We start from the raw sequence: 24580 nt of genomic DNA, 5'->3' as shown, positions 1-24580 counted from the left end.
GGAGCAGCCGTAGATTACTCTCACCGAGAAGGCCATGAGATGGCATTCGATACCCGAGCTGGGGATACTGACAGCAGACAGAGAGAGAGTGGTACAAGACCCGGCAGGGACCCACAGGAGATGGAGCACCACTGACACTGCACAGGAGAGGGATCAATTAGGTAACTCATAAGGCGTCGAGTCTTAGCCCCTCCCGAGCGGGACGAAATTGGGGGCAGCTAGGGGTGAGAATACAGGCAGCACAAACAGTAAAGACTAAAGAGCCTATACAAGATGTAACGTATACAGTAAGTTGTGATTGAGACTTTATCCACAGTGATTAATAACGCTTCTTTGTGTATGAATAAAGTCTCTGGCGCCCATCGTTGCATTGCCAACACCTGGCCCGCACGGATCCAGCACCCTGACAAGGTAATAAAGACTGAGGGACACATTTCATGAGACACGATGTAAACTCCTTAAGATATCTTTAATAACATAATATAAATTATATTGAACCAAGGGGGAGGGAGAGAGAGGGAGAGAGAGAGGGGGAGAGAGAGAGAAAGAGGGAGAGAGAGAGAGAGAGAGAGAGGGGGGGGGAGAGAGAGAGAGAGGGAGAGAGGGAGATAGGGAGAGAGGGAGAGAGAGCTACAGACAGACAGACAGACAGATAGATAGGTAGTACTTGGACCAACAACAAAGAACTGCTTCAGTTTCCATTTTAAAACGGTTTTTGAGATCAAATTTGTGTTCCCACTATATTTCAAAACCAAAACTAAATTCCCCCAAATTTTAGAGGCAAATCCAAACACCAGGACTAGGGAACATATACAGTCCCAACAGGAAAGCATTAAACCCCACAGCATTTGTATTTAGAGAGGATTAGAGGTGAGTAATGAGTCAGTAGATGTCATTATTGGTGCAAGCCAAACATATTCCTTCACTAGGTGCTTTAGCACGTTCAATTCAAATGTGTTCTTTTTAATGTGTTGCTCAGGATTTGAACTGCTGCTATAAACAATGAATTCCTGAAAGGCATCTATGTCTTTTTACAGTGAATAAAAACAAATCGTGGGTTGTCTCAGTTCTGAATTCTCTTGCGGATACAATAAAAAGCCCAAACATCAGATGTAAAGTTACCTAGAGACTTGTAAAAAAAAAAAAAACCACGCTAACATAAAGACAGTCTCAGACTTTCCTGGAATAGACAGACAGAGTTTGGTACGTGGAACTGACCAAGTCTGGGTTACACAAACAGTGAGGGCTTCTTGGCGGTTTAGAGATTACTGGAACATCAGAATGGTTTTAAGATTACAAAATATCTGACTCAAAGACTATTAACACTTTTGTGGCCATTTTTTTTGAGAGGCTAGCTCAAAAATAAACCAAACTGTTACTAAATGAAAGGTAGTTTTTAAACCAGTAGTCTTTAGAGTTCCCCATTGCCCACTGCTGCAGAGTAGCGCTACTCTCTGCTTTTCCAGTTGGCTGTATTCATACCATGGGTCAGATTTATGCAATCGGCAACCTGGCCAAACCTAACCAGTTTTCACAGGTATGTGTCCACCAGTCTACAAACCGCTGCTGGATCCTAAGTTGAGTTTGCAAGACATCCCTTACTTCCCACGATAGTCCAGCTACAATTGCTCAAATTCGTAGGGAATGTCCCAACTGAAGATGAATGGGAAAGCACAATGTTAGAGGCAAAGAAAGGAAGACGGTCCATCGAGTCAGCTTTGTAGTTGACTGACATCTATGTGATGACTGCAGACAACGTGCTGTAACCGCTAGCCATCACTGTATCAAACCTCTCATTAATAACCATGGGCGTCCCTCTGAAAGTCAGTAAGCCAAGTTCCAGTGGACATGTCAGGGGGCATTCATATAATGATAAGAGGCATAGCCACATTGTCAGGAGGCATTCCCAATGACACCAGGGGCTCATTTTTGATCTGATCAGCCTCCATGTGTGGCAACCAGGTGGGATAATGACCAAGCAGCAGAGGGGCACATGCATCAGGTGCCGGTGTGGGTTATCCCACCCGTTCCAGCATTGAATAAGAGGATGATCCCGTGTCATTTGTACTGGCTTTTTAACAAATTCTGTAGTTCTCTTGAAAGCTCCTTGTGTTGACTCTGAATATATTTGTAAACAGTTGTCATATCCACTCTTAGATGCCTCTTTTCTAATGTAAACAAATCTACTTTTGCTAGCCTCTCCTCATAAGTCAGACCTTCCATCCCCTTTATTCATTTGGTGACTCTTCTCTGTACTTCTTCCAGTTCCATAATGTATTTTTTTATGGAGTGGTGTCCAAAGCTGTACTCCATATTCAAAGTGTAGTCTTACTAAAGATTTATACAGTGGCAAATGTATGCGGTCTTCCCTTCCATCCTGTTTTATGCAAGGAACTATCCTATTTGCCTTTGCAGCTACTGCCTGACATTGGGCACTATTGCTAAGCCTGCTGTCTACAAGCACTCATAAATCCTTCTGCATCAAGGATTGACCTCATTTTGTCCCATTTAGTTTGTATATAACCTATTAATTCTTGCTTCCTGAATGCATCACCTTACATTCAAGGCTGCCAACAGCTTCGCAGGAGCCCATTTCCACTGATGCCCAGGGTTATTGAGCGTGAGAGGTCTCTAACTCTCACCCTATTGGAAGCCCTGTTAGTTCCCTCTTCTCTCTCATATCCAGCATTCTCTCTATCTCTCACACTCCCCAATGTCTCTCTCACACAGATACTCTAACTCCATCATCTCTCCCTCTTTCTCTCTACTTCCATCTCTCACTCTATCCCTCTCTTTCTCACTCTTCCCTCTCTCTCACTCCCTCCTTTCCTCTCTCACTTCTCCCCTCTCCCTCTCTCCCCATCACTCACTTTATCCCTCTCTTTCTCACTCTTCCCTCTCTCTCTCTCTGCCCCTCGCTCTCACTCTCCCTCCTCTACCTACTCTACCTACTCTCACTCTACCCTGTCTTTCTCCTTAATCCCTTCTCTCCTTTCCCACCTCTCTCTTCTTCTCTCCCCCTTTCTCTCCTTCTCCTCTCTGCCCTTAACCCCCGCTCTCTCCTCCCCACACCTCTCTCTCCTTTTCCCCCTCCCATCTCTCTTTCCCCCTCGCTCTTTCTCCCCCCCACCCCTATCTCTTTCTCGCCCTTCCCCCTCTCTCAGTGGGGAATCCAGCTACAGTGCTCTAGCTCAGGTCTTACCAATGATGGATAAAGTGGCCTCACTCCTCTCCCTATACAACGTAGCATCAAGCTGGCTTTCCCTATTACTTTGTTACATTACCTGCATACTTTTAAGTCAGCTGAAATAACCCCTGTCCCCTTTCCTTTATAGTAACTCACATTATAGTGCCATTAATCTCATATTCTGCCTTTGGATTTTTGAGACAAAAGGACATTATTTTGCACTTTTTGGTATTAAACTAGTCACCACAATCTTCACAGCTCCTCTAATCTACCTACATCATTAATCATTTTGTTTAACCCCTTCCCCCCCCCCTCCCCTGGAGTGTCAACTCTGTTGAAGATCTTGGTGTCACCGGCAAAAAGCCAGACTTCCCCTTCCAGACGATTTGTAATGTTCCGGATATTAAAGAACACGGGTCCCAGTTTAATTCCCTGAGTTACTCCACTGACCTTCTCTGAATTTACTCCATTTATCCCAAACCTCTGTCGTCCATCCCTCAATGAATGTCGTATCCATTCAACCACCTCAAAATCTAAAGTAAATGTATGCTGCCTGGGATATTGTACAATTCTTTATTTTATCAATGTTTCCATTAGCTGGCCCGCAACTGTCAGGTTCACTGGCGTAATCAAATTACAGGGGAGGTCCTCGCTATCCGATGGTCCGTTATCACTTGAACAGTTTATTCGACGCCGGACAATGCATTCTGCTGGCCACTACCCGACGTCAGAACGGCTTATCCGACGCCGGACAATGCATTCCGCAGAGCGCATTACCCGACGCCAGATCATGCATTCCGCTGAGCGCATTACCCGTCATCAGAATGGCTTATCCGACGCCGGACAATGCATTCTGCTGAGCGCATTACCCAACGCCAGATCATGCATTCCGCTGAGCGCATTACCCGACGCCAAAACGGCTTATCCGACGCCAGACAATGCATTCTGCTGAGCGCATTACCCGACATAAGAACGGCTTACCCGACGCTGGATCATGTATTCTACTGAGTGCATTACCCATCATCAGAATGGCTTATCCGACGCCGGACAATGCATTCCGCTGAGCGCCTTACCCAATGCCAGAACGGGTCATCCGACGCCAGACAATGCATTCCGCTGAGCGCATTACCCAACGTCAGAACAGATTACCCGACACTCACCGCCGCCGAATAACAAGGGATACACAATTCGACAGTCCTCTATCCGCTATCTTTGCAGGACGGATTCCAGCGGATAACCGAGGACCACCTGTAGCTTGTAGTTCTTTAAATGAAGGGAACTCCTTCTCCCTGCTTAAATAACTGTGTATACAGTAGGTGCAAGGGAAAACATGTTTTTTTCTTCTTCTTTTTTTTTTGCTTATGTCGGCATTAGGTGCTGTACAAGAAACGCGTTGACCTCTTCTCTACCAGAGAGCTTGGCAATGCACTGGAGTGTCTGATAATTAGTCAGAAGCACCTATACCAAGCAAGACTTACCTGAGATATTCGAAAATCAAATGAAGAAAATGATGGCATCTCACTATAATGTGTGTGTTCATCTACAATTGCTCCTTAATTAACACTCCCCAATTAGCAGGAAGATGGAAGAGGTGCAAAACAGGTTAAAAAACACACACCTTTAAATATTGGCACTAATGTTTCTTAACATTAATTTAATGTTCATTTTACGACACAAAAAGCATGTCCCTTGATACAGACACCGCTCTCCTTGTAAGATGCAGGTCCGGGCAGACAGGACTGCGAAACATACCGAGCAGCTGCACTGCACACACTGGTTTGACTGCTGGGAAGGGAAGAGCTCGTGGTTGGTGAACATCTCGCCCTGCTGGTAGGTTGTCCCGTTGTGCTGGCAAAACTTCACCGGAGCCCGGAGCCCGGAGGGAGAGAGCGGCTCTGCAGGAGGGAGCAAACACAGCACTGAGCACAGGCACACAGCAGGACACCGCTGGCTGACAGTAAGCAGATTCTCTTTATTTCACGATCGCTCCTGACTAATGGGACCGTCTTTCCGGGAGAAACGTATAATCATGTAAACATCTTTATCAGATCCTTGAAGTCTTGTGGATTAAATAAACTGTTAGTCCGAAATGTTGATATCTCTGTGTTTCCTCAAAAACATGGCTCAGAGTATTAACCCATTGTTTGCGGGAGACTTACCTTCTCATGTTTACTTTTAGATTGTACGTTTCTCGGAGCAGATACCTCATTGCCAATTATTTCATTACCCCCACATTGGCGCCATATAAATAAAAAATGATGATAATAATATTTGATGCATTTTATTTGCAAGTATTCTATACTATTCCTGTGCCGGTTACATGTTTGGGCTATATAATGTATTTATTTATATAGCCCAAACATGTATCCCGGCACAGAAATATACCTATTTATTTATAAAATGTTTTACCAGGAAGTAATACATTGAGAGTTACTTCTCCTTTTCAAGTATGTCCTGGGCACAGAGATATGGTGACAAGTAATACATGGTAACATTAAGTGAGCAGAGGTTGTACATTATGTTTATTTCATAAGCAGTTAGAGATAATATGATAATGGGCCTATGTAACAGTTACAGACAAGATTAAATATAAATATATATCTGCTCCAGTAACAGGGATAGTCAGCAGGGTATGGTATACAGAATACAGTGTATGGTATACAGAATACAGTGTATGGTATACAGAATACAGTGTATAAAGATCTTACTGGTGTTTACTGACCACCCCAAAAGAGTAGGCATAAGTAAAACATACTACAGGTAAACAAATCCTACAGGATTCTATATTCACTGGGGGGGCATTAATACAGCGCCTCTCTGCAGCTCTCGGTGTATAATTGTTGCACGGGGGCATGAAAATGCTGCTACTTGTTTATTTGAAACCCTAGAATCAGGGGCGCCACTAGGCCCCCGGGGCAAGTTATAAAAAAGGCCCCTCTCAGGGAATACAGCGATGCTGGCATCTAGATTGTCAGAGGCGTAGGGTGGCAGGACTTGTCTAATCTCTCAAATCCACAAAATGTTATAAGACATGTAACCTCCGTTGGAGAAATTGATACTGTAACTCCAAATCTTATACTCTGTTATACCTGATGACGCGTGATTAATGTGTTGTAAAAACTTGTATATTCCTGCAAAACACAATAAAAAAGATTGAAACAAAAAAAAAGGCCCCTCTCTCTCCCCGTACCCCACTTCCCAGGGGCCCTGCCTGTGGAACGGGTGCCGTGGCGGCAACGGAGGGAGCCCATCCAGGTGGTGATTGCTGAAGTTGAGCCTAACAACTGTGTTAGGATCAGCTGGCTGGGCTTCCGCTACCGCCTACACCACCACCGCAGGAAGGACCCCACGGGGAGGGGGGGGGGATAGGTATATATGGTACTTGTGGGGAAGAGGCAAAGTCATAGCTTCAACTTACCTACACATCTTGGACAGCACTGATGTGGGTCCGTTACGGTATGGACACAGTGCAGGACTGGACACTTTATTCTGTAGCAGCTCACGTTGGCACCCTGTTTGATACAAAACATGTGTAGGTGAATAGATAGAAGAGTGTTTGTGTGTGTGTGCGTGTGTGTATATATATATATATATATATATATATATATATATATATATATATATATATATATAATTAGACAAAACAATTTCTAGATTGTGAACCTTCAGATATCTGTAAAATGTGATAATATGTAGGTACTGTATGCACTACTGTCATAGTAATTCTGCTTCATGTCTTCTGCGAGAAAAAATATATATATATATCTATATATATATACACATACGTATATGTATATGTATATGTATATATATAGGCAAACTGGGAATATATAATGGATATACTTCACACAGAAGGACAAAGCAAAACGTGTTTATGTTACAAAATGTTACATACAAAATTGCAACATGTATAAAAATAAAGCTCAACAGATAACAACGGCAAAACAAACAAGAAGGTGTACAGTGAGATTGCCAGTTGCCCAGTTACTAGATAACTCTGGGGTCAGTGTATCCAGGTAACGATGCATCAAAGAAAAAAAATCCTACTGATTTCAATGGTACTTTTTTCTTTGATACATATGGTGCAGGTAATGTGCCCCAAAATTGCTCCCCTTTTGCCTTGATACATATGCCCCTTCTGGCTGCAAAGCAGGGGAAACCCAGTGCAAAAAAACAGCACCTTATCTACAAAAGATAGAATCCCAATTAATGCTATGGGGGATTTACATAGTTACATAGTTACATAGTTACATAGTTGCATAGTTACATATTTGCGTAGTTACATCGTAGACGAGGTGAAAAAAGATATGCTTCCATCAAGTTCGACCTACAGGTATTCTAAATTTAGACGACAGATACTTTTCCTATTTTCTTAATGCCGTTCTTTTGCACCAGGTTTGCTTTAGTTTGTCTCTAGTGTGTGGTAAACGGAAGGGCCGTGTTCCAGGCTTTGTATAGAATAGTACCAAATAAACGTTATTTTATAACAATCCTCTGCATGTGACGCTAGGGGCTATAAAAGGCACCAGGCTAATAAAATACTGCTTTAAATGTTTCTTTGGTTAATCTGGCGCTATTATTTATTTGCAGGGGAGAGCCTTGGACACACATCCTCCCCCTTTGAGACCGGTGTATCAACATATTGTTTCACATCTCAGCTGGGTCACAAATGTCACAAATGCTACAAAGATTTTCAAACATTCGCAAAATGTGCATCACATATATAAAGGTTTCGTACTGTATGACGCATAGTTGTGTTTTTATTATTATTGATGCATTGCGTCATGTTGAATACCTGATTGGTACAATTTAAATTAAAACAGAATTAGGTGTATTTTTTTTTATTTGCAACTGGTGTTAATACATAAACGGAAAAAAACAGACAAGCACCGCTTGTAAAAGAAAAGATGTACTACAATATAAAAAAGGGAATGAAGCTCACTCACATGTAAGAAAACGCCGGCGGGCGTGTGTTGGCACGTCAGCAGGTCAGATCCCCTGACGAAGCCGAGTGTGCGAAACGCGTAGGGCTGAGATAGGCACCCTGGTGTTAGCACGGAGCCAGACACTGTTTGGCCACTCTCTGTTTTTTGGCGGACGCCAAATCCAAAGAGGAGGAGCGGGTCGAGAGAGAGGAGGAGCAGGTCCAGACAGTGGCAGCCTCATGGTCTGAAGCTTTTGCTAGCAGACGAGAAAACGGAGGCAAAGACGCGCGAGAGGGCATGATGTAATTTACGGGATTCGGTGCAGGACGCTGAGAGCGGAGAGATCGCTGTGCATACCCCAGCTGGGACCAGCTGAAAGATCTCTACACTCCACGATCCTTGTGCCTGTGCCACCACACGCCCACCGGCGTTATCTCACACGGGAGTGAGCTTTATTACCTTTTTTACATTGTAATACATCTTTTCTAATACAAGCGGTGCTTGTCTGGTTTTTTTTTTTTCTTACCCCAGGTACCCCCCTCCAGGGGAACTCTGGACATTGGACTTATTCACCTAGGCCCTTACAGACCGGGCACGCTGTTTATAAGCTCTTATTTGTCCAGAAATAAGTATAGTTGAGCACAGTTGCATTGTGTATGTTTTAGTGTTAATACATATCAATTAGTAGTGTAATATTATTTGTAATAGCCACACTGTTAAAATACTACACTTTGTTACCTTATATAAATGAAACATCCACACTGGTGCACACAGGTACATACAGGCATACACACAGGTGCATACAGGTACAGTACATACAGACACACACCGGTTCACACGCGCACACAGCTACATGCAGGCACACACAGGTACATACAGGTATACACACAGGTACACACCGGTTCACACAGGCGCACACAGCTACACACAGGCGCACACAGCTACACACAGGCACACACAGATACATACAGGTATACACACAGACGCCCACCGGTACACAAAGGTACACACAGACGGAACTGAAATTGAGTTGGAAATGCACCAATTTTGTGGAAGCAAAGCAGTTCTTGAGTCCGACGGTTGGTACATAACGCTCCTTTGTAACCAGCGCGCCAGACAATTGTGCAATGTTTGTTTAATTGTCTGCTTGTGGCTGAGTTAAGTGTAAGAAGCTTGTTAAGTCTGTTCTGTTTTACATGATTGGAAGTGTTTTAATGCGAAGAAAGGGTAAGTAGGTCAAGAAGAGGAAGAATGAGAAAGAGGGGGAAGTCAGAGAGGAGGAGGGGGAGACTGTCTCGCCACCATCAACTCAGCACCAGTACAGATGTGCAACGTCTGCTGAGAATTTGCCAGTTCACGACTGGTGAGTATTTTGTGATTGTTTTCAAGAAATATTTAGGTTTATGTAGCAAGTCTCTAAAGATAGGGAGATAGGGATCACGGGGGGGGGGGGGGTTTGAAGCCAACATTATTGCTTCCATTCTTGCACATTAATGCGCATCGCTGGTGCGAGTTTTAACGTGTTATCATGAAATTTGCAATACAATCCAACAGAGCCGAGAGTTACATAAGTCGCATGATAAGGAGCGCGGCCACGCTGGCTGTGACTGTAGCTCAAGCAATCTCCAATAACCTACTGGTGAAAAACAACCTATTTTAAAGGTCTGATTATGACTCAGATTCTCTCCTGTTGATACTTTCTCTGCTTCACAACCTTCACGGCTGCCCAAAAACAGACCAAGGTGACTCCTTATTGTGAACAACATTATGGAGGCAACCACATAAAATACAAGTTATAGTCCACATTTACCAAGCTTTGCTATTCCATAAGACATGTACCCTACAGCCCCTCGGGGGAATGGTCGTAAGATGTCTCCCATTACCTCTTAGATTGTAAGCTCTTCGGGGTAGGGATTTCCATTCCTACTGTCTGATTTTGCTGCGCTCAATGTATTATTATAATTCCCTGCACTGTATTCTTTGTGAAGCGCTGAGTACACTTTTGGCGCTATATAAATGAAGACATACAATACAATACCAAGAGGGTGTTTTGTAGATTGGCAACACTTAGTAGAGCTGACTCTGCGTGTTATGTTTTCCATAGCACCTTCATATGTTTTACTTACAAAAGCAGTGATTCAACGATAACAAAGAAGAGTCAGATGTTTCGTTTACTGCAAGTGTCTGGTGCAGAATTCTAATAGCTATTGGTCCTGGAAAAGTGTAGATATGTCATAGCTTGAGATACCTTTTTAACGAACCAACATAGAGTTACTCATAGATGCAATAGTGTGTAGAGCGTTATCAAAACCTCACGGGTCTCCTTGTCACGTGTAGGCTTGATTTACTTGATTTGTACTTTAAGTATATGTGAAGAAGGTCCCAGATGAGGTTTTGAAAGCTCTTTACACTCTATTACATCTACGAGAAACTCTTATTGATCCAATAAAATGTCTTATAACCTTCCATTAACACCAAAGTGAATGCACCTTCAATTAATAGCATTTTATTTTTGTAGACCACTTTACAGACTGAGAATACAGTCAATTTAATATTTTTCTGTTATAGGATTAACCGGCATCACATAAATTAGGAAGGGTTGACAAGCTAATCATGACAAGCTCATTGCAAACCCTTACAAGACTGAACGTGTAAATTCATTTGAAAGTTAACTTCATGGGCATTTTATCCGCGTTTTTTTTTTCTTTCAAACAGCATCAATTTAGACGTTATCGCACCTAGAAAGTCGAAAGTTACAGGATATGTCTCACAGCATTAGGTAACATTGGCAGGTACATGACGTGAGTGGAGCCATTTTTCCAAACAAGTGGCAGGGCCAATTCCCTTTCCCTCAGCAGGAGAACTCCGGGCCGCCACCAACAATGGAGCAATGTACTTGCTAAATATTACCGTGCAATATTCTGCTGAAAATTATTAAGTGAGGGCAATTAACCTGTCTGAAAAACAAGGAAGCCAAGTGATGTCAGCAGTGTCTGGCAAGGCTGTCTGGTGTCACACTGTTGCTGCTGTGCCAGTGTCATCTGAACGCTTGATGTGGGTTGAGAGCTGCGAGCTGTGTGTATTTCACTATCAATTAGCTCCTAAGTGGCCTGAGCTCCAACGCGCAAGTGCTTGTTCCAGGGCCCATGAAAGAGTCCTTGTTACAATGACTGCGACGCGGCTGGAGCTCAGAAATAGTGGTCAGGGAAAGGGATTAGTCAAAAAATGTTATGGCTTGTAAAGCTGCGTTCAGCCCCGTCATGAAACACTTCGCTGCAGCAGGATAATAGAGTAGTGTATTAGTATAGCACAGTCATTTATTTTATAGCTTAACCCCTTTAGTGCTGTAAGGCAGTTGTGCTCAACTCCAGTCCCCAAGAACTCCCACCCCAACAGGTCAGGTTCTCAGGATATCCCAGCTTCAGCACAGGTGGCTCAATCAGAGGCTCGGTCAAAGACTGTGCTGAAGCAGGGTCTGATTGAGCCACCTGTGCTGAAGCTGGAACTGATTGAGCCACATGTGCTGAAGCAAGAATTGATTGAGCCAACTGTGCTGAATTAGGTATATCCTGAAAACCTGACCTGTTGGGGAGGGTTGAGGACTGGAGTTGACACCCCTGGTGTAAGGGCTATTAGTGCAGGTGTGATGCCCAACACGTTTATTTATTTATATATAGCAAATGGAAATATTACTGTGTGCTCATTTGCATGTCTTAGATAGGTCTGCAACCCCGCCTTTCACCATTATCACCCAGCATACAGTGCTTCCACTGCAGCAAGGGATTCTTGCTTCGAAACCAGTGTTCCTGGAGTCATGGGTACACGTGGTGGCAATGCCACATCACACCACCCCACACACATAGACCCTTCTGTCTCTATGACATTTCTTTCACCCTGGGCTTCCGTGTTGGAAAATAGGTACAATATCCGTGCAAACAATATATATATATATATATATATATATATATATATATATATATATACATGTAGAGGTATCAGTACCGTGTTAGCCGAGCTTCAATAATCAAAAAATTAATAGATGATACCGTTCTGTGGCTAACGAAATGCTTTTATTTGTGCTAGTTTTCGAGATACACTGATCTCTTCTTCCGGCGATGTTACAATGAATGAAGCTTTTGCTTGCTTCATTCATTGTAACATCGCCGGAAGAAGAGATCAGTGTATCTCGAAAGCTCGCACAAATAAAAGCATTTCGTTAGCCACAGAACGGTATCATCTATTTATTTTTTTATTTTATATATATATATATATATATATATATATATATACATATATATATATATATATATATATATATATATACTTAGTTAAGTTATAGTGGGTAAAAAAAGTGACAAAAACCCTCCACAGTAAAGCATATAGCAAATGGAAATTTGCTATTGAACGTCTATGGGTGGGTTTACTGGCTATGTATCTTAACCCAGGCTGTGCTGAAAGCTGTTAAATGCAGCAATCATAAGCTTATTGGGGACCATGTTATATGGTTTTGAAGCAAAAGGTGGAACTGTGTGCTTATTTCCCAGAATCCCTTGCTGCAGTGGAAGCACTGTATGCTGGGTGATAATCGTGAAAGGCGGGGTTGCAGACCTGTCTAAGACATGCAAATGAGCATACAGTAATATTTCCTTTTGCTATATGCTTTACTGCGGAGGGGTTTTCTCACTTTTTTTACCCACCATAACTGAACTAAGTATATATATATATATATATATATATATATATATATATATATATATATTGTTTGCACGGATATTGTACTTATTTTCCAACAAGGAAGCCCAGGGTGAAAGAAATGTCATAGAGACAAAAGGGTCTATGTGCGTGGGGTGGTGTGATGTGGCACTGCCAGCACGTGTACCCATGACTCCAGGAACACTAAGCCACGGGTACGCACAACCACAATGCCACACTGAACCCCGATGGATTCCTTTTGAGGAACAAAAAAGTCACAGCAGTGACATTATAGATGTACTGGGGTTCCAGGAATCTATAGCAATATAATGTGGGAGTTAGTAGAAAAAATGGAGAGTGAACTCCAATGTTCCAATGCTGCAATCATATAAAAAAGCAAAAAATGCAATCACTGTCCAGGAGTAACTAGGAATGTCTTTAGGCAGGTGTGAGATAATAAGTATTAGGGAATAAAGTCAAGATGGCTATAAAGGTATGGGCACACCAGTCGGGGGTTAATTTGCAAATGTGAACCAAAGATACAAAGCAGTGAGGCCGCAGCCACATAAGCTATTGATCAATAATAGTTCCAATAATGCTAACCTGACCCGACCGGTAATCCTGCCACCTTTTCAGCCGTGCAATGCAATGAAGCAAAAAAATCCCCTCCAACCTGTATAAGGCAGGGGAATCCCAGCTGCAGAGGAATCAAAGAACCTGGGTGCTCCTTTCGCTGATCTGCCGATGGACACCGCAACTCATCTGCTGCCTGGCGTGTATGCCAAAACCCTCAGCTCGCCGATGTTGATGACGTAGGGGCTGCGTCTCCGAAAGCCACGGCCGCACTGTGCTGGGGTCCCACGGGTAGTGCGATCAAGCCCATAGATAACACTGGGGCTCTATACCGCGAGGCAACCAGCCGTGCTGTGACCTGGGCAGATGACGTGTAGGCAGTGTCACAGAGCTCACCGGCTGTGTTGCGCTGGGGTCCCCGGGTAGAGCGCTCCAACCCTCCGATCACACTGGGTCTGCCTCCAGAAAGAAACGGCCGTGCCGGGACTTGGGATACTGCATGCAGGGTGTTGCTATAGCGCAGATCAGCTGGATACCGCCTCCGTTCAGTGTTGATAATAAACACCTGTAGCCTCAGAGACTGCTGTGTGCTCCATACCAAGTAGGTAATAGGAGGTAGGAAAGGCGGTACTCTTTGATAAAGTCCCATGTTAGGGATGAAACGCGTTAGAGTGGTTCTACTATGATGTCCTACCTTTTTTCTAAATAAAGTAATTTTATTTTACTAGCTTGTAGTGTTACTAGGATTAGTGCCCATCCGCCTTTCCTACCTCCTACTGTGGGAGTTACATTGACACTATGGAGCCTATATAACGTAGTCTCCTGGCAGAAAACAGAAACATTGCTTTCTATAGGATATGTCCTATTATAAATGTGATGCCCCTAAATCATTTAATCCTGCGTATTTTAGCATGAAGGTTTTAAGGTAATTCATACTTAATTTAAACCAATGTTAGCTTAGATTTGGGGTATCAATATGAGCATGTAGGAAGGATAGAGACGAACATATAATGGATATAACAAATGCAATACTGCCCCTACAGAACTGATATATATATATATCACCTTATTCCAAACCACGTGGTGTGGCCTGGGTTGTGATAGCACTAGTCAACCTTCCACAAACCCACCAGTTCCAGAAATAATGTTATTAAAATTGATGAAGTCTTTGGGAGGTCACATTGGCTCCCAGCAAAGAGTGAATCACCTGTGGCCGTGCCACTGGAATACCAGGTACATCCAGTGATGCTCTCACTATTGAAGCCAAAGAAGTTTACAGTGGGCAATCAAGGCCTCACTAGCCTGGTGCATACATGAAATATGTTCCTCCAGGACCTTGATGCCAAAAAAGAATAAGAGTAAGGGAAAGAAGACAAATGGTGGGTGGCAAATGTAGAGTGGGAGAAAGCAAAACCATGATGTACATGTGTCAAAGTGACATAAAGTGTTCATTCATGAGCTGTAAGATGTGTGTGCCAGGGATGTTTACTGACTATAAAGGGCAAACAAGGTACTGACCCATCATTTTATACATCTTGTTACAATGTGCTCCGGAATGTCTTTTACAGATATCCCTACACTGGCGACACACTTTATTCGAGCTCGGCTAGTCCCACGAATTCGGGTATACCCGGGTGTATTGAGGTTTGTGACTGTTTTCTGCCCGAGTGCATTGAGGTATTTTCAGGCAGGGATTGAAGAATTTTATTCCCGCTGGCTGCAATACTGCACAGTATATATATATATACTGCATTACAATTCATGAATTTATGCCATCTGGTAGACACGCGAAGCATTGCAGCCTATTAAATCATAATCATTATCATTTAACAGATCAGCCGCCCGTCAGCCAGGCATGAACCCAGGCTGGGAAGGCAAACGTAACGGGGCTTGTCAGAGGTGAGAAGCGGCGCATTCCAGGTATCTGCCAGGTACATACTGGGTATTTGCTCGAATAAAGTGTGTCGGTGCAGTATAATCTCGACTACATACTCACAAGGCACAATAGGTGCAAAGAGACAGATTTTTTTTTCTTTCAAAACCTCTCTAAACGCTGGGAATTCAGGTAACGGGCAATTGCGCGATTGTTTTCAATATTATTTATTTCTTTCATAAATACGTTGCGTTTTTTTTCTACTGCCGTTCTGAACCTGCAGATAAATTGCCCCAAAAGCTGACTACGACTCTCGAGAGACGGACAAGGAGATATAAAAGAAAAAAGGGCAGACAGACAAGGTGCTTAAAAAAAAAGACTGAGGGTGAGAGACACAGGGGCAGAGGTGTCCGAAACCTGTTCACAAGCCTTATTACCTTTCAAATACTGGGGGTTATTTACTAGAGTCTTCCAGCTGCAAAACTGGCAAAAGATTTGCACCAGATATGTCCAAGGAAAATCTCCTATTGCTCTTTGATGGATATGGCTCTGTGTTTGCTCTGGTTTTGCCCTACTATGGCAGCCGGGGACCTTAGCAATTACACCCCGATGTGCTCTCCCGCTTGGAGTTTTTAAAAGATGGGGGGGGGGGTTATTTACTAAAGTCTCGCGGGTGTAATTCTGCGGCAAAAACAGCGCCGTGTTTATCAAAGGAAAAGAAATCTATTTAAAGCAATTTGGGTTCCTGTTTTTATCAATTTAGCTCAATTCTCTTGCATGAGTTATGCACCTGTTATGAAGCCGGTAGTCTTTTGTAAATACCCCTCATGGAGCTCTCTGATTAGCCTAGAACATTAGTGCCCAACTCCAGTCCTCAAGGCCCATTAACAGTCCAGGTTTTAAGCACAGCCCTGCTTGAGCACCGGTGGTTCAGTCAATATGATTGTGCTAATGAGAGGGTATTCGTAAAACCTGCACTGTTAGTGGTCCTTTGAGGACTGGAGTTGGGCTCAATTGGCATTGGATATACTGAGCCGAACTCCCCGACAACTCAACTGAATTATTCAGTCATCCCAACTCACCTGGGGGTGGGAGGGCGAGGAGATTCTATTATTAATTCATTTGAAACCCGCATTTTTGCTTCATTATTTTTCCTCAATCCCAGGAATCGTGTGCATAAGACTAGGACATAGGAGCAGGCGACACTAGCGCTTAGATAACATGGTGGTAATATCATTGCCTTTAAAGCAAACCCAGTGTGAGCTTCTTGTGACCTTGTCAAGTCACAGTGTCCTTGGGCTCCAGGCACAAAATCGATTGTATCGATTCCCGATACAGGAAAAGAATATTATTATTATGCTGATGAGTTCACCCTGACACAAATATTGGTACCAGTCTCAAACCTGCCAGAAAATGGCAGAGAAGACGGGCGCTATGAAAAGAAAGAGGACATTCAAATGATGACCGATTAAACAAACAAAAGACGTATTTTTGTGACTTACGGTACCTAAACATGCACAATTTAAGCAACGTACCTCCGAGCAGGTGCAGCGTATGCAATGTACGACTCCTTGAGGTTCTAGGTAAGGATGCCAACTGTCTCCTGGGATATATCTCTTGCCGTGAAATATACAGAACATGTCCGGTCCTGGAGATAAACAGAAGCATGCGATGTTAAACCTCTGTACATTAACTGCTAGAATTACACAGCTTTCGAATGGAACCTAAATTCTATATACTCCAAAGTCGCCAATAGGGAATTTGGCCCGATATGGAATAGATACGTAGAAGTTATGCCTAAATCATTTAAAATCTGTCCTTGGACAATGCATTTCTCTAATTCTATGTTTGGTTTTGTTCATAGCTTAGGGAACTTTACCAATATCACATTATCGCCCTCACTCTGTTTTTAGGTTGCGTGTAACGCAGTATTTAGTATGCATTCATTTGGAAACTACATGGCCATGGCATTAGTACCAGTTCCGTCGCATAGTTATTTCCTGTTGTTTAATATACTGCACGCACCTTGCTGTTATATTATTGAAATTGTATATACCTGTAACAAACCTGTATATGTTATAATTCCCTTTGATAATGCTCTAAGCGGAAATACAGCAATCTATATATAAAATATAGGGGTGACAGCATCAGACTAAAATGTAAATATATAGTAGAGAGAATGGCATCCGTTTCCCGAAGAGCTTCTAGTCTAAGGGAGTTGTCTACCAAAGTTGCAAAAGTGCTAATCCTTAGCATTAGCCGATTTATGTGCCAATGTAGATATGCTGTACTGTACTTGTTGGCTTTATTCAATGTAATCTTGTTCTCAGAATTGACTATGTAGTTTATTTGGTCCTCTTGAGTTTCATGATGAGTATCAAGACTCTTCACATTTTTGAGTTCTCTTTCTTTTTCATATGTTGTGTTAGCTGCAACATTTTGCCTGTCCCCTAGTATAAAACAAAGCCAAAGCCACGTTGAAACTAATGTATAAGAATCTCTGCCCAGATCTTACAGGCACAAAACTGGTCTGGATTCTCTGGGTCTTCTTTGCCTCGTTTGTTATGAATGGAACTTCCAGTGACATTGTTTCACGTCCAATAACTCCGAGATGTTCATTTTCTTTAAGCAACTGGAGTGAAGCTTCCCGAGGATCTTATCTATGTCGTAACCAGATAACTTAAGATTTCTGGTACTTTCCATCATCTCGTGTTATTCCATAATACAGTATACAGAATCTGTTTAATTACATAGGCTAATTCTTATAAACATTAATAATAGTTTCTTAATGCTTTATGATCGTTCAGACCTCAAAACGTAATCTTAATAGTACCACGTTGCCCTTTCGAGCCTATTGAATAAGCCCTGAAGAAAGAGTTGAAAAGAGTTGGGTACATATGCAGAATATCCCATTATTTTATGTCTAAGGTAACATAACCTGATCTCCTCATATGGTCACACACAAAATCACAAGCTGACATTTATAGGGAAAATAGGTGAAAAACAGGATGAAATATGAAGGCTGGTAGCACACGGATGAAAATGTCTATCTGAGCGTCAATTTACTTGCAAAATGACTTAGATACTGTATACAGACCCTAATGAATGCCATCCTCTGTCAAGCACTGGATAAACTATATATACGAGCACAAATATATTAGTCTGAGCGTATGTGAAGGAATAGTGTTAGAAAAATGTATCATGTGGAAGCCATTGTTTTCTTTTCAGAAGTTTGGCTAGCCCATGGCTAACCTTACATGTTCAATGTGTAACGCCCCCTTCAGCTTAGTATGGTAAACGGAGCTGTGTCCTACCTTGCCAACTGGCTCACCCTTTGCTAGCTGAGAGGTCCTGAGTTATTTGCCATAGTGGTAATGCTTCTTCAGTTATAAGTTATTCTCGTTCAGTACTTTCACTTGGGGACTGCCATGGGTGTTTGCATATGGCAACCTCCAGGAAACTCTAAAAAGCTTATGTACTAAGATCACAATTGATTTGGGGGGGGGGGGGCAGCAAAATCCTAGTGCTAAAACTTAGTAGAAACCTTCCCAGGATGAAGTTAATGATGCTTTCCAAGCGATAGTGCCGGATCTGTGCCGTCGCACTTTTCCAATCAAATCCTGCATCTCACACTCAATTCTCCTCCTCACTTTTAAAGCTTTACACTCTTCTGCTCCTTCTTACATCTCAGCCCTAATTTCTCGCTATGCACCATCCCAACTCAAGGATATCTTCTCTCACACCCCTTTGTGTCTAAAGCCCTCTTCCGCCATTAACCTTTCTCACTGACTGCCCCACACCTCTGGAATGCCCCACCCCTCAATATCTGACTGGCACCCTCTCTATCCAACTTTAAGGCCCACCTTAAAACACACCTCCTTAACGAAGCATACGAGTAGCACCGTGGCTGATACTAAACACCTCATACCTAAACCTTAGCCCCTTGCAGATGCACTTACCAGAACGCCATCCTACTGTCTCTGTACGTTCTTCCTACCTACCTCTTCGGAGCAGGGACTCCTTTTCCTAAATGTTACTTTTAAGTCTGAAGCACTTATTCCCATGATCTGTTATTTGTATTATTTGTTATTTATATGATTGTCACGTGTATTACTGCTATCAAGCGCTACGTACATTAATGGCCCTATTTAAATAAAGACATACATACATAGAATATAGGCCTATATATATATAGCAGAGACTTGTTACTTCTGGGTTTTGAAGACATCGCAGATGGGCCAACAAAGTGTTAAAATGTGTTTGCCATTAAATTTAATTGCTACAAATAAAACCTTTCCCTGAAAGTTTTTACTGTCTCTCCTCCGCTGCAGTTCCTTTTTTTTTTTTTTTTTACCAATGCAAGCGTTACTTTGAACTGGTATTGCAGACTATTCATTCAATGTAAAGGGAATAAAGAAATACTACCGAAGGGTTGCCAGGTGGCATATCCAAAAATAATGGACACAATGATGAAAGGTGCCACACACGAAAAAACACACATACACATACTCCTCACTGCTCCATGCTGTTTCCTCCTCTCCTTGTCCCCACCCCCAGGCTCCTCACACCTCCTCCTGATTGGCCGCCCCTTAGCAACATCCCTGCTTTCTCCCTGCTCATGGAAATCCGCTCCCCCCCCCCCCCAAGACAATCACGTCACTACATCCAGAGAGGTAATACCGGTATACACATACATGTCCAGTATTGCCACTACATTGTTAATGGACAGAGTGTCCAAATACAGGACCGTCCAGTTCAATAAGGGACACCTGGCAACCCTAAATACTAGTCTGTATCTGTACATAACAGCAAATCACGTAGAGCGTCCGCAGGGAATGGAAACAGCGCAGTAACGGAGGATCAGTGCACGTGTGGGTTACATACGCACACTGTGGTTTATTCAGGGCACTCTCCCCGAGCGTGACCGGGGCTACGGGAGATGACAAATGTTTCACAAGTATTCAGCAATAAAAAGCCCGTTCTTTGATTGCTTGGGGGTCATTTGTCAATGTCTCGCTACTGCAATCCTATGGGAAAACATTGGGGGGTTTATTTCAAGGTAAAACTGCAGCCAAAAACATGGCACCAAATGTATCCCAAACTGTCCTGTAGGATATGATGGGATTTGTGTGCTTCGTACGCTTGGTTTAGAGTTTTGCCCCAGTTTTGGAGCTGGAAGACTGAATTATTCATTAAACTGCAATACTGCCCCGAACAGCACTATCGCAGTTGAATGAATAGCCCATATCAGTACTTTTTGATATATAATGGCTTTCAGTTTTTCTTTTACTGAATCTAATACATAATCTACCTCATTCTGCTCCTTATTTACCCCAGTTTTGTAGCAGGGAAACTGTGATAAACCACCACAGGTGTAATAAACCTTACGGTCCCCGGCACCGCTGATGAGCAAGCGTCTCCCGGCGCCGAGGACAGTGTCTGCCATGATGGAGCCACAGGGGGGGGTTCCATGTTTATGACTGGGACCCCCCCCCCCCCGCAACATTAATAATTCAGTGACGCTGTCGCATGACCGCGCGTGACTGCAGCACAAAGTGCACGAACCTTTGCTACATCTGTGTGTGGAGCTGACTGTGTAAGGATGACGTTCTGTGATATATATATATATATATATATATATACACACATTGTGTCTGTGCTATATATATACATTGTGCCTGTGCTATATGTATACATTGTGCCTCTGCTATATGTATACATTGTGTCTGCGCTATATATATACATTGTGCCTGTGCTATAATATACATTGTGCCTGTGCTATATGTATACATTGTGCCTGTGCTATATGTATACATTGTGTCTGTGCTATATGTATACATTGTGCCTGTGCTATATGTATACATTGTGCCTGTGCTATATGTATACATTGTGCCTGTGCTATATGTATACATTGTGCCTGTGCTATATGTATACATTGTGCCTGTGCTATATGTATACATTGTGCCTGTGCTATATGTATACATTGTGCTTGTGCTATATGTATACATTGTGCCTGTGCTATATGTATACATTGTGCCTGTGCTATATGTATACATTGTGCCTGTGCTATATGTATACATTGTGCCTGTGCTATATGTATACATTGTGCCTGTGCTATATGTATACATTGTGCTTGTGCTATATGTATACATTGTGCCTGTGCTATATGTATACATTGTGTCTGTGCTATAGATATACATTGTGCCTGTGCTATATGTATACATTGTGTCTGTGCTATATATATACATTATGCCTGTGCTATATGTATACATTGTGCCTGTGCTATCAGAGGCCTTCTTCGCTGTGATTTTGAAAGACCAGTTTATTGCAAGCCACCGGTCCTCATACTGTCAGTGCGAGGATTGTGACAGGTACTGAGTACCAGTATATTTTTATAACCAAAGCCACTAGACACGCCAGGAACACGTTGTATGCAATCAGTTAGTGGCCCTTTTAAATATACAGTATGTTACACCCCTTTTGCCGTTGTGTTGGGGGCCCCTCCAACACTGAAGACGTTTAGAAAGAAAGGGATCTTTTTCATTTTTTTTTTCTTTTGAACAAGTCTTCCTTTTGTTCCTACAGCATGATTATATCATTAAACTTCTCAAAATAATGCTCATAGAATAAAGAGGTTGTGGTCTCCGGCATACATCTGTACAGCTCAGCTTTATTTTAATAGAGATGTGTCTATGTCTCCGAGTTCGCTTCATGGAAATGTTAAGATTATGGTATATTGGGGAGAGAGTAAAAGAATAAATATTGTATGAAGCATTTTATTTACTGTTCTCGTCCCACTGACGGGGTAATTCTCCTGTATATATAGCAGCATTAAGTTAGCACCGGTGAGAGGTGTAAGGATTGGGCTTAAGTTCCGTGATGAGATAGGTAACGCACATCGCACTGAGGATGCGCACAGACGCTGCGCGCCCAGGCGTGAAGTCACCACACAGATCGGGCTTAGGCCCCATCCCCATGACGCCATGAAGAGGCTCCCTCGCGCACCTATGCGCCGGCGCCGTGTTGCAGGGGGTTAACACAATTACCTCCAATTACTCCACACCTGCGGTACACTCCGCCCCTGCTTATCAGCGGACAGAATACGTCTGATTATTCATCCCTCACAGCCTGGTGCAGCCCTGCTATTGGCTAGCACTCCCTTATATGCTCAGCCAGCTCGCCTCCAAGTTGGCTGCGCATAACCATAGTTTGTGACTCGTGCTTGCCTCAAGCAACCTGCTGTTTACCTTGCCTTATTTCCTGCCTGCTGCTTTTCGTTGTACCTGCCCCTTGCTTGTCCCTAGACCTCTGCCTTCTCTGACCCTTGACCTCAGCTTGTATTTGGACTCCGACCTTATATATTCCTGGACCCCGTCTACGCACTACGACCATCCGACTTCTCCAACCCCAGACCACGGCGAGTACCATGATCCTCCAACTTCTCCAACCCCAGACCACGGCGAGTACCATGACCCTCCGACTTCTCCAACCCCAGACCACGGCGAGTACCACAACCCTCCGACTTCTCCAACCCCAGACCACGGCGAGTACCATGATCCTCCAACTTCTCCAACCCCAGACCACGGCGAGTACCACGACCCTCAGACTTCTCCAACCCCAGACCACGGCGAGTACCACGACCCTCCGACTTCTCCAACCCCAGACCACGGCGAGTACCACGACCCTCTGACTTCTCCAACCCCAGACCACGGCGAGTACCATGATCCTCCAACTTCTCCAACCCCAGACCACGGCGAGTACCATGACCCTCCGACTTCTCCAACCCCAGACCACGGCGAGTACCACGACCCTCCGACTTCTCCAACCCCAGACCACGGCGAGTACCACGACCCTCCGACTTCTCCAACCCCAGACCACGGCGAGTACCACGACCCTCCGACTTCTCCAACCTCAGACCACGGCGAGTACCACGACCCTCCGACTTCTCCAACCTCAGACCACGGCGAGTACCATGACCCTCCGACTTCTCCAACCCCAGACCACGGCGAGTACCACTACCCTCCGACTTCTCCAACCCCAGACCATGGCGAGTACCACGAACCTCCGACTTCTCCAACCCCAGACCACGGCGAGTACCATGACCCTCCAACTTCGTCAACCCCAGACAACAATAAGTATCATGACCATCATAACTTCTCCTACCCTGACCCGGCTACACGACTACGACTCTGCAATCCGGACGCGGTTGCGCGGTTGTTGGTCGGTGCATTCTAACATCCCCACCTCAGCCTAGCAGTCCCGTCCTGCTTGTGGCGAGCACCCGTTACAAGGGGATAGTTACACTAGGAGAGAGTCCAGTGAGTGAAAGGTTGCTCTAGTTCAGATGGGATATTACAAGGGCTTATATAAATATGAATTTTGGTTGAATATGGGATGAGGAAGTGGTGTATTCCAGCAATATCACATGCATGGAAGTGGCAGGATCTGGTGAGGGATTAAATAGGATGGATAAAAGAGGAAGAGTCAAAGGTGACCCCAAGACATAAAAGGTTATTCATTAAACTGCGACAGTGCTGATTGAGACTATACTATTTGAATTAATAAACCCAACCGTGCTTAGCATTTAGGAGAATGGTGTAGTCTTTAATAGTGAAAGAAAACTCAGGTGTCTGGATAGAGTTGGAAAGTGGGGAAATGAGAAGTTCCGCCTTCGGCATGTTAAATTATCAGACATCCAGAAGGATATAGCAGAAAAGCAGTTAGTGACACCAGACTGGAGAGTAGGCAAGAGGTCAGGAAACGTACAGTAGATTTGGGCATCATCAGCGTACAGATAAGAAAAGCCAAATGATTTGAATTACAGTACATTTGCAAGAGAGGAGCAGAGCAGCCATCCTACAACAGAACACCTTGGGACAACAACGAGAGACGAGGAGATGTCAGCCAATGAAACCATGAGAGATCAGTATCTGGAACTTCAAGTGGCCTTTTCTGGTAGCTGCGGTATCGTGCATGTGAAATCGCGCAACTTGACAAGGCAATAAATAGCGGGGGTGGGGGATCTGACCGCGCCGAATTTATAAGATTTTTTAAAATCTCACTTCTATTGAAAATCGCATTTCCGAGCGAATAAACATACACTGCAAATCACACGATGTTGCCATTCTGACTGAGCCAGGGGTTGAGCCACCTGTGCTGAAGCAGGGATATCCTTAAAACCTGACCTGGTGGTGGCCCATGAGGACTGGAGTTGGCCACAGATGGCTTAAGGATACAGCACATAATAGCATATTAGAATGGGGCTGGAACCTTCACCAGCAAGGGAAAGGCGCCAACACAGCATATTGAATAAGGGTGGTAATATGTGTA

General features: G+C 43.6%; 1 protein-coding gene across 1 annotated transcript in view; it reads right to left on the bottom strand.

Moving 5' to 3' along the window:
* The window catches only part of CHRDL2 (chordin like 2), a 123873-nt gene that overhangs the window by 49023 nt on the left and 50270 nt on the right, over window positions 1-24580 (bottom strand). Inside the window, exons 2-4 of the mRNA XM_075592770.1 lie at window positions 16786-16898; window positions 6606-6699; window positions 4940-5082 (exon numbers count right to left, since the gene is read on the bottom strand). Coding sequence (XP_075448885.1) covers window positions 4940-5082; window positions 6606-6699; window positions 16786-16898 — 350 coding nt within the window. The remainder of the gene's footprint in view (window positions 1-4939; window positions 5083-6605; window positions 6700-16785; window positions 16899-24580) is intronic.

Source organism: Ascaphus truei, chromosome 3 (assembly GCF_040206685.1).
Source record: "Ascaphus truei isolate aAscTru1 chromosome 3, aAscTru1.hap1, whole genome shotgun sequence".
Classification (NCBI taxonomy): Eukaryota; Metazoa; Chordata; class Amphibia; order Anura; family Ascaphidae; genus Ascaphus; species Ascaphus truei.
Note: the sequence above shows the minus strand (reverse complement) of the source record. Positions and strands in the feature narration are given on the sequence as shown.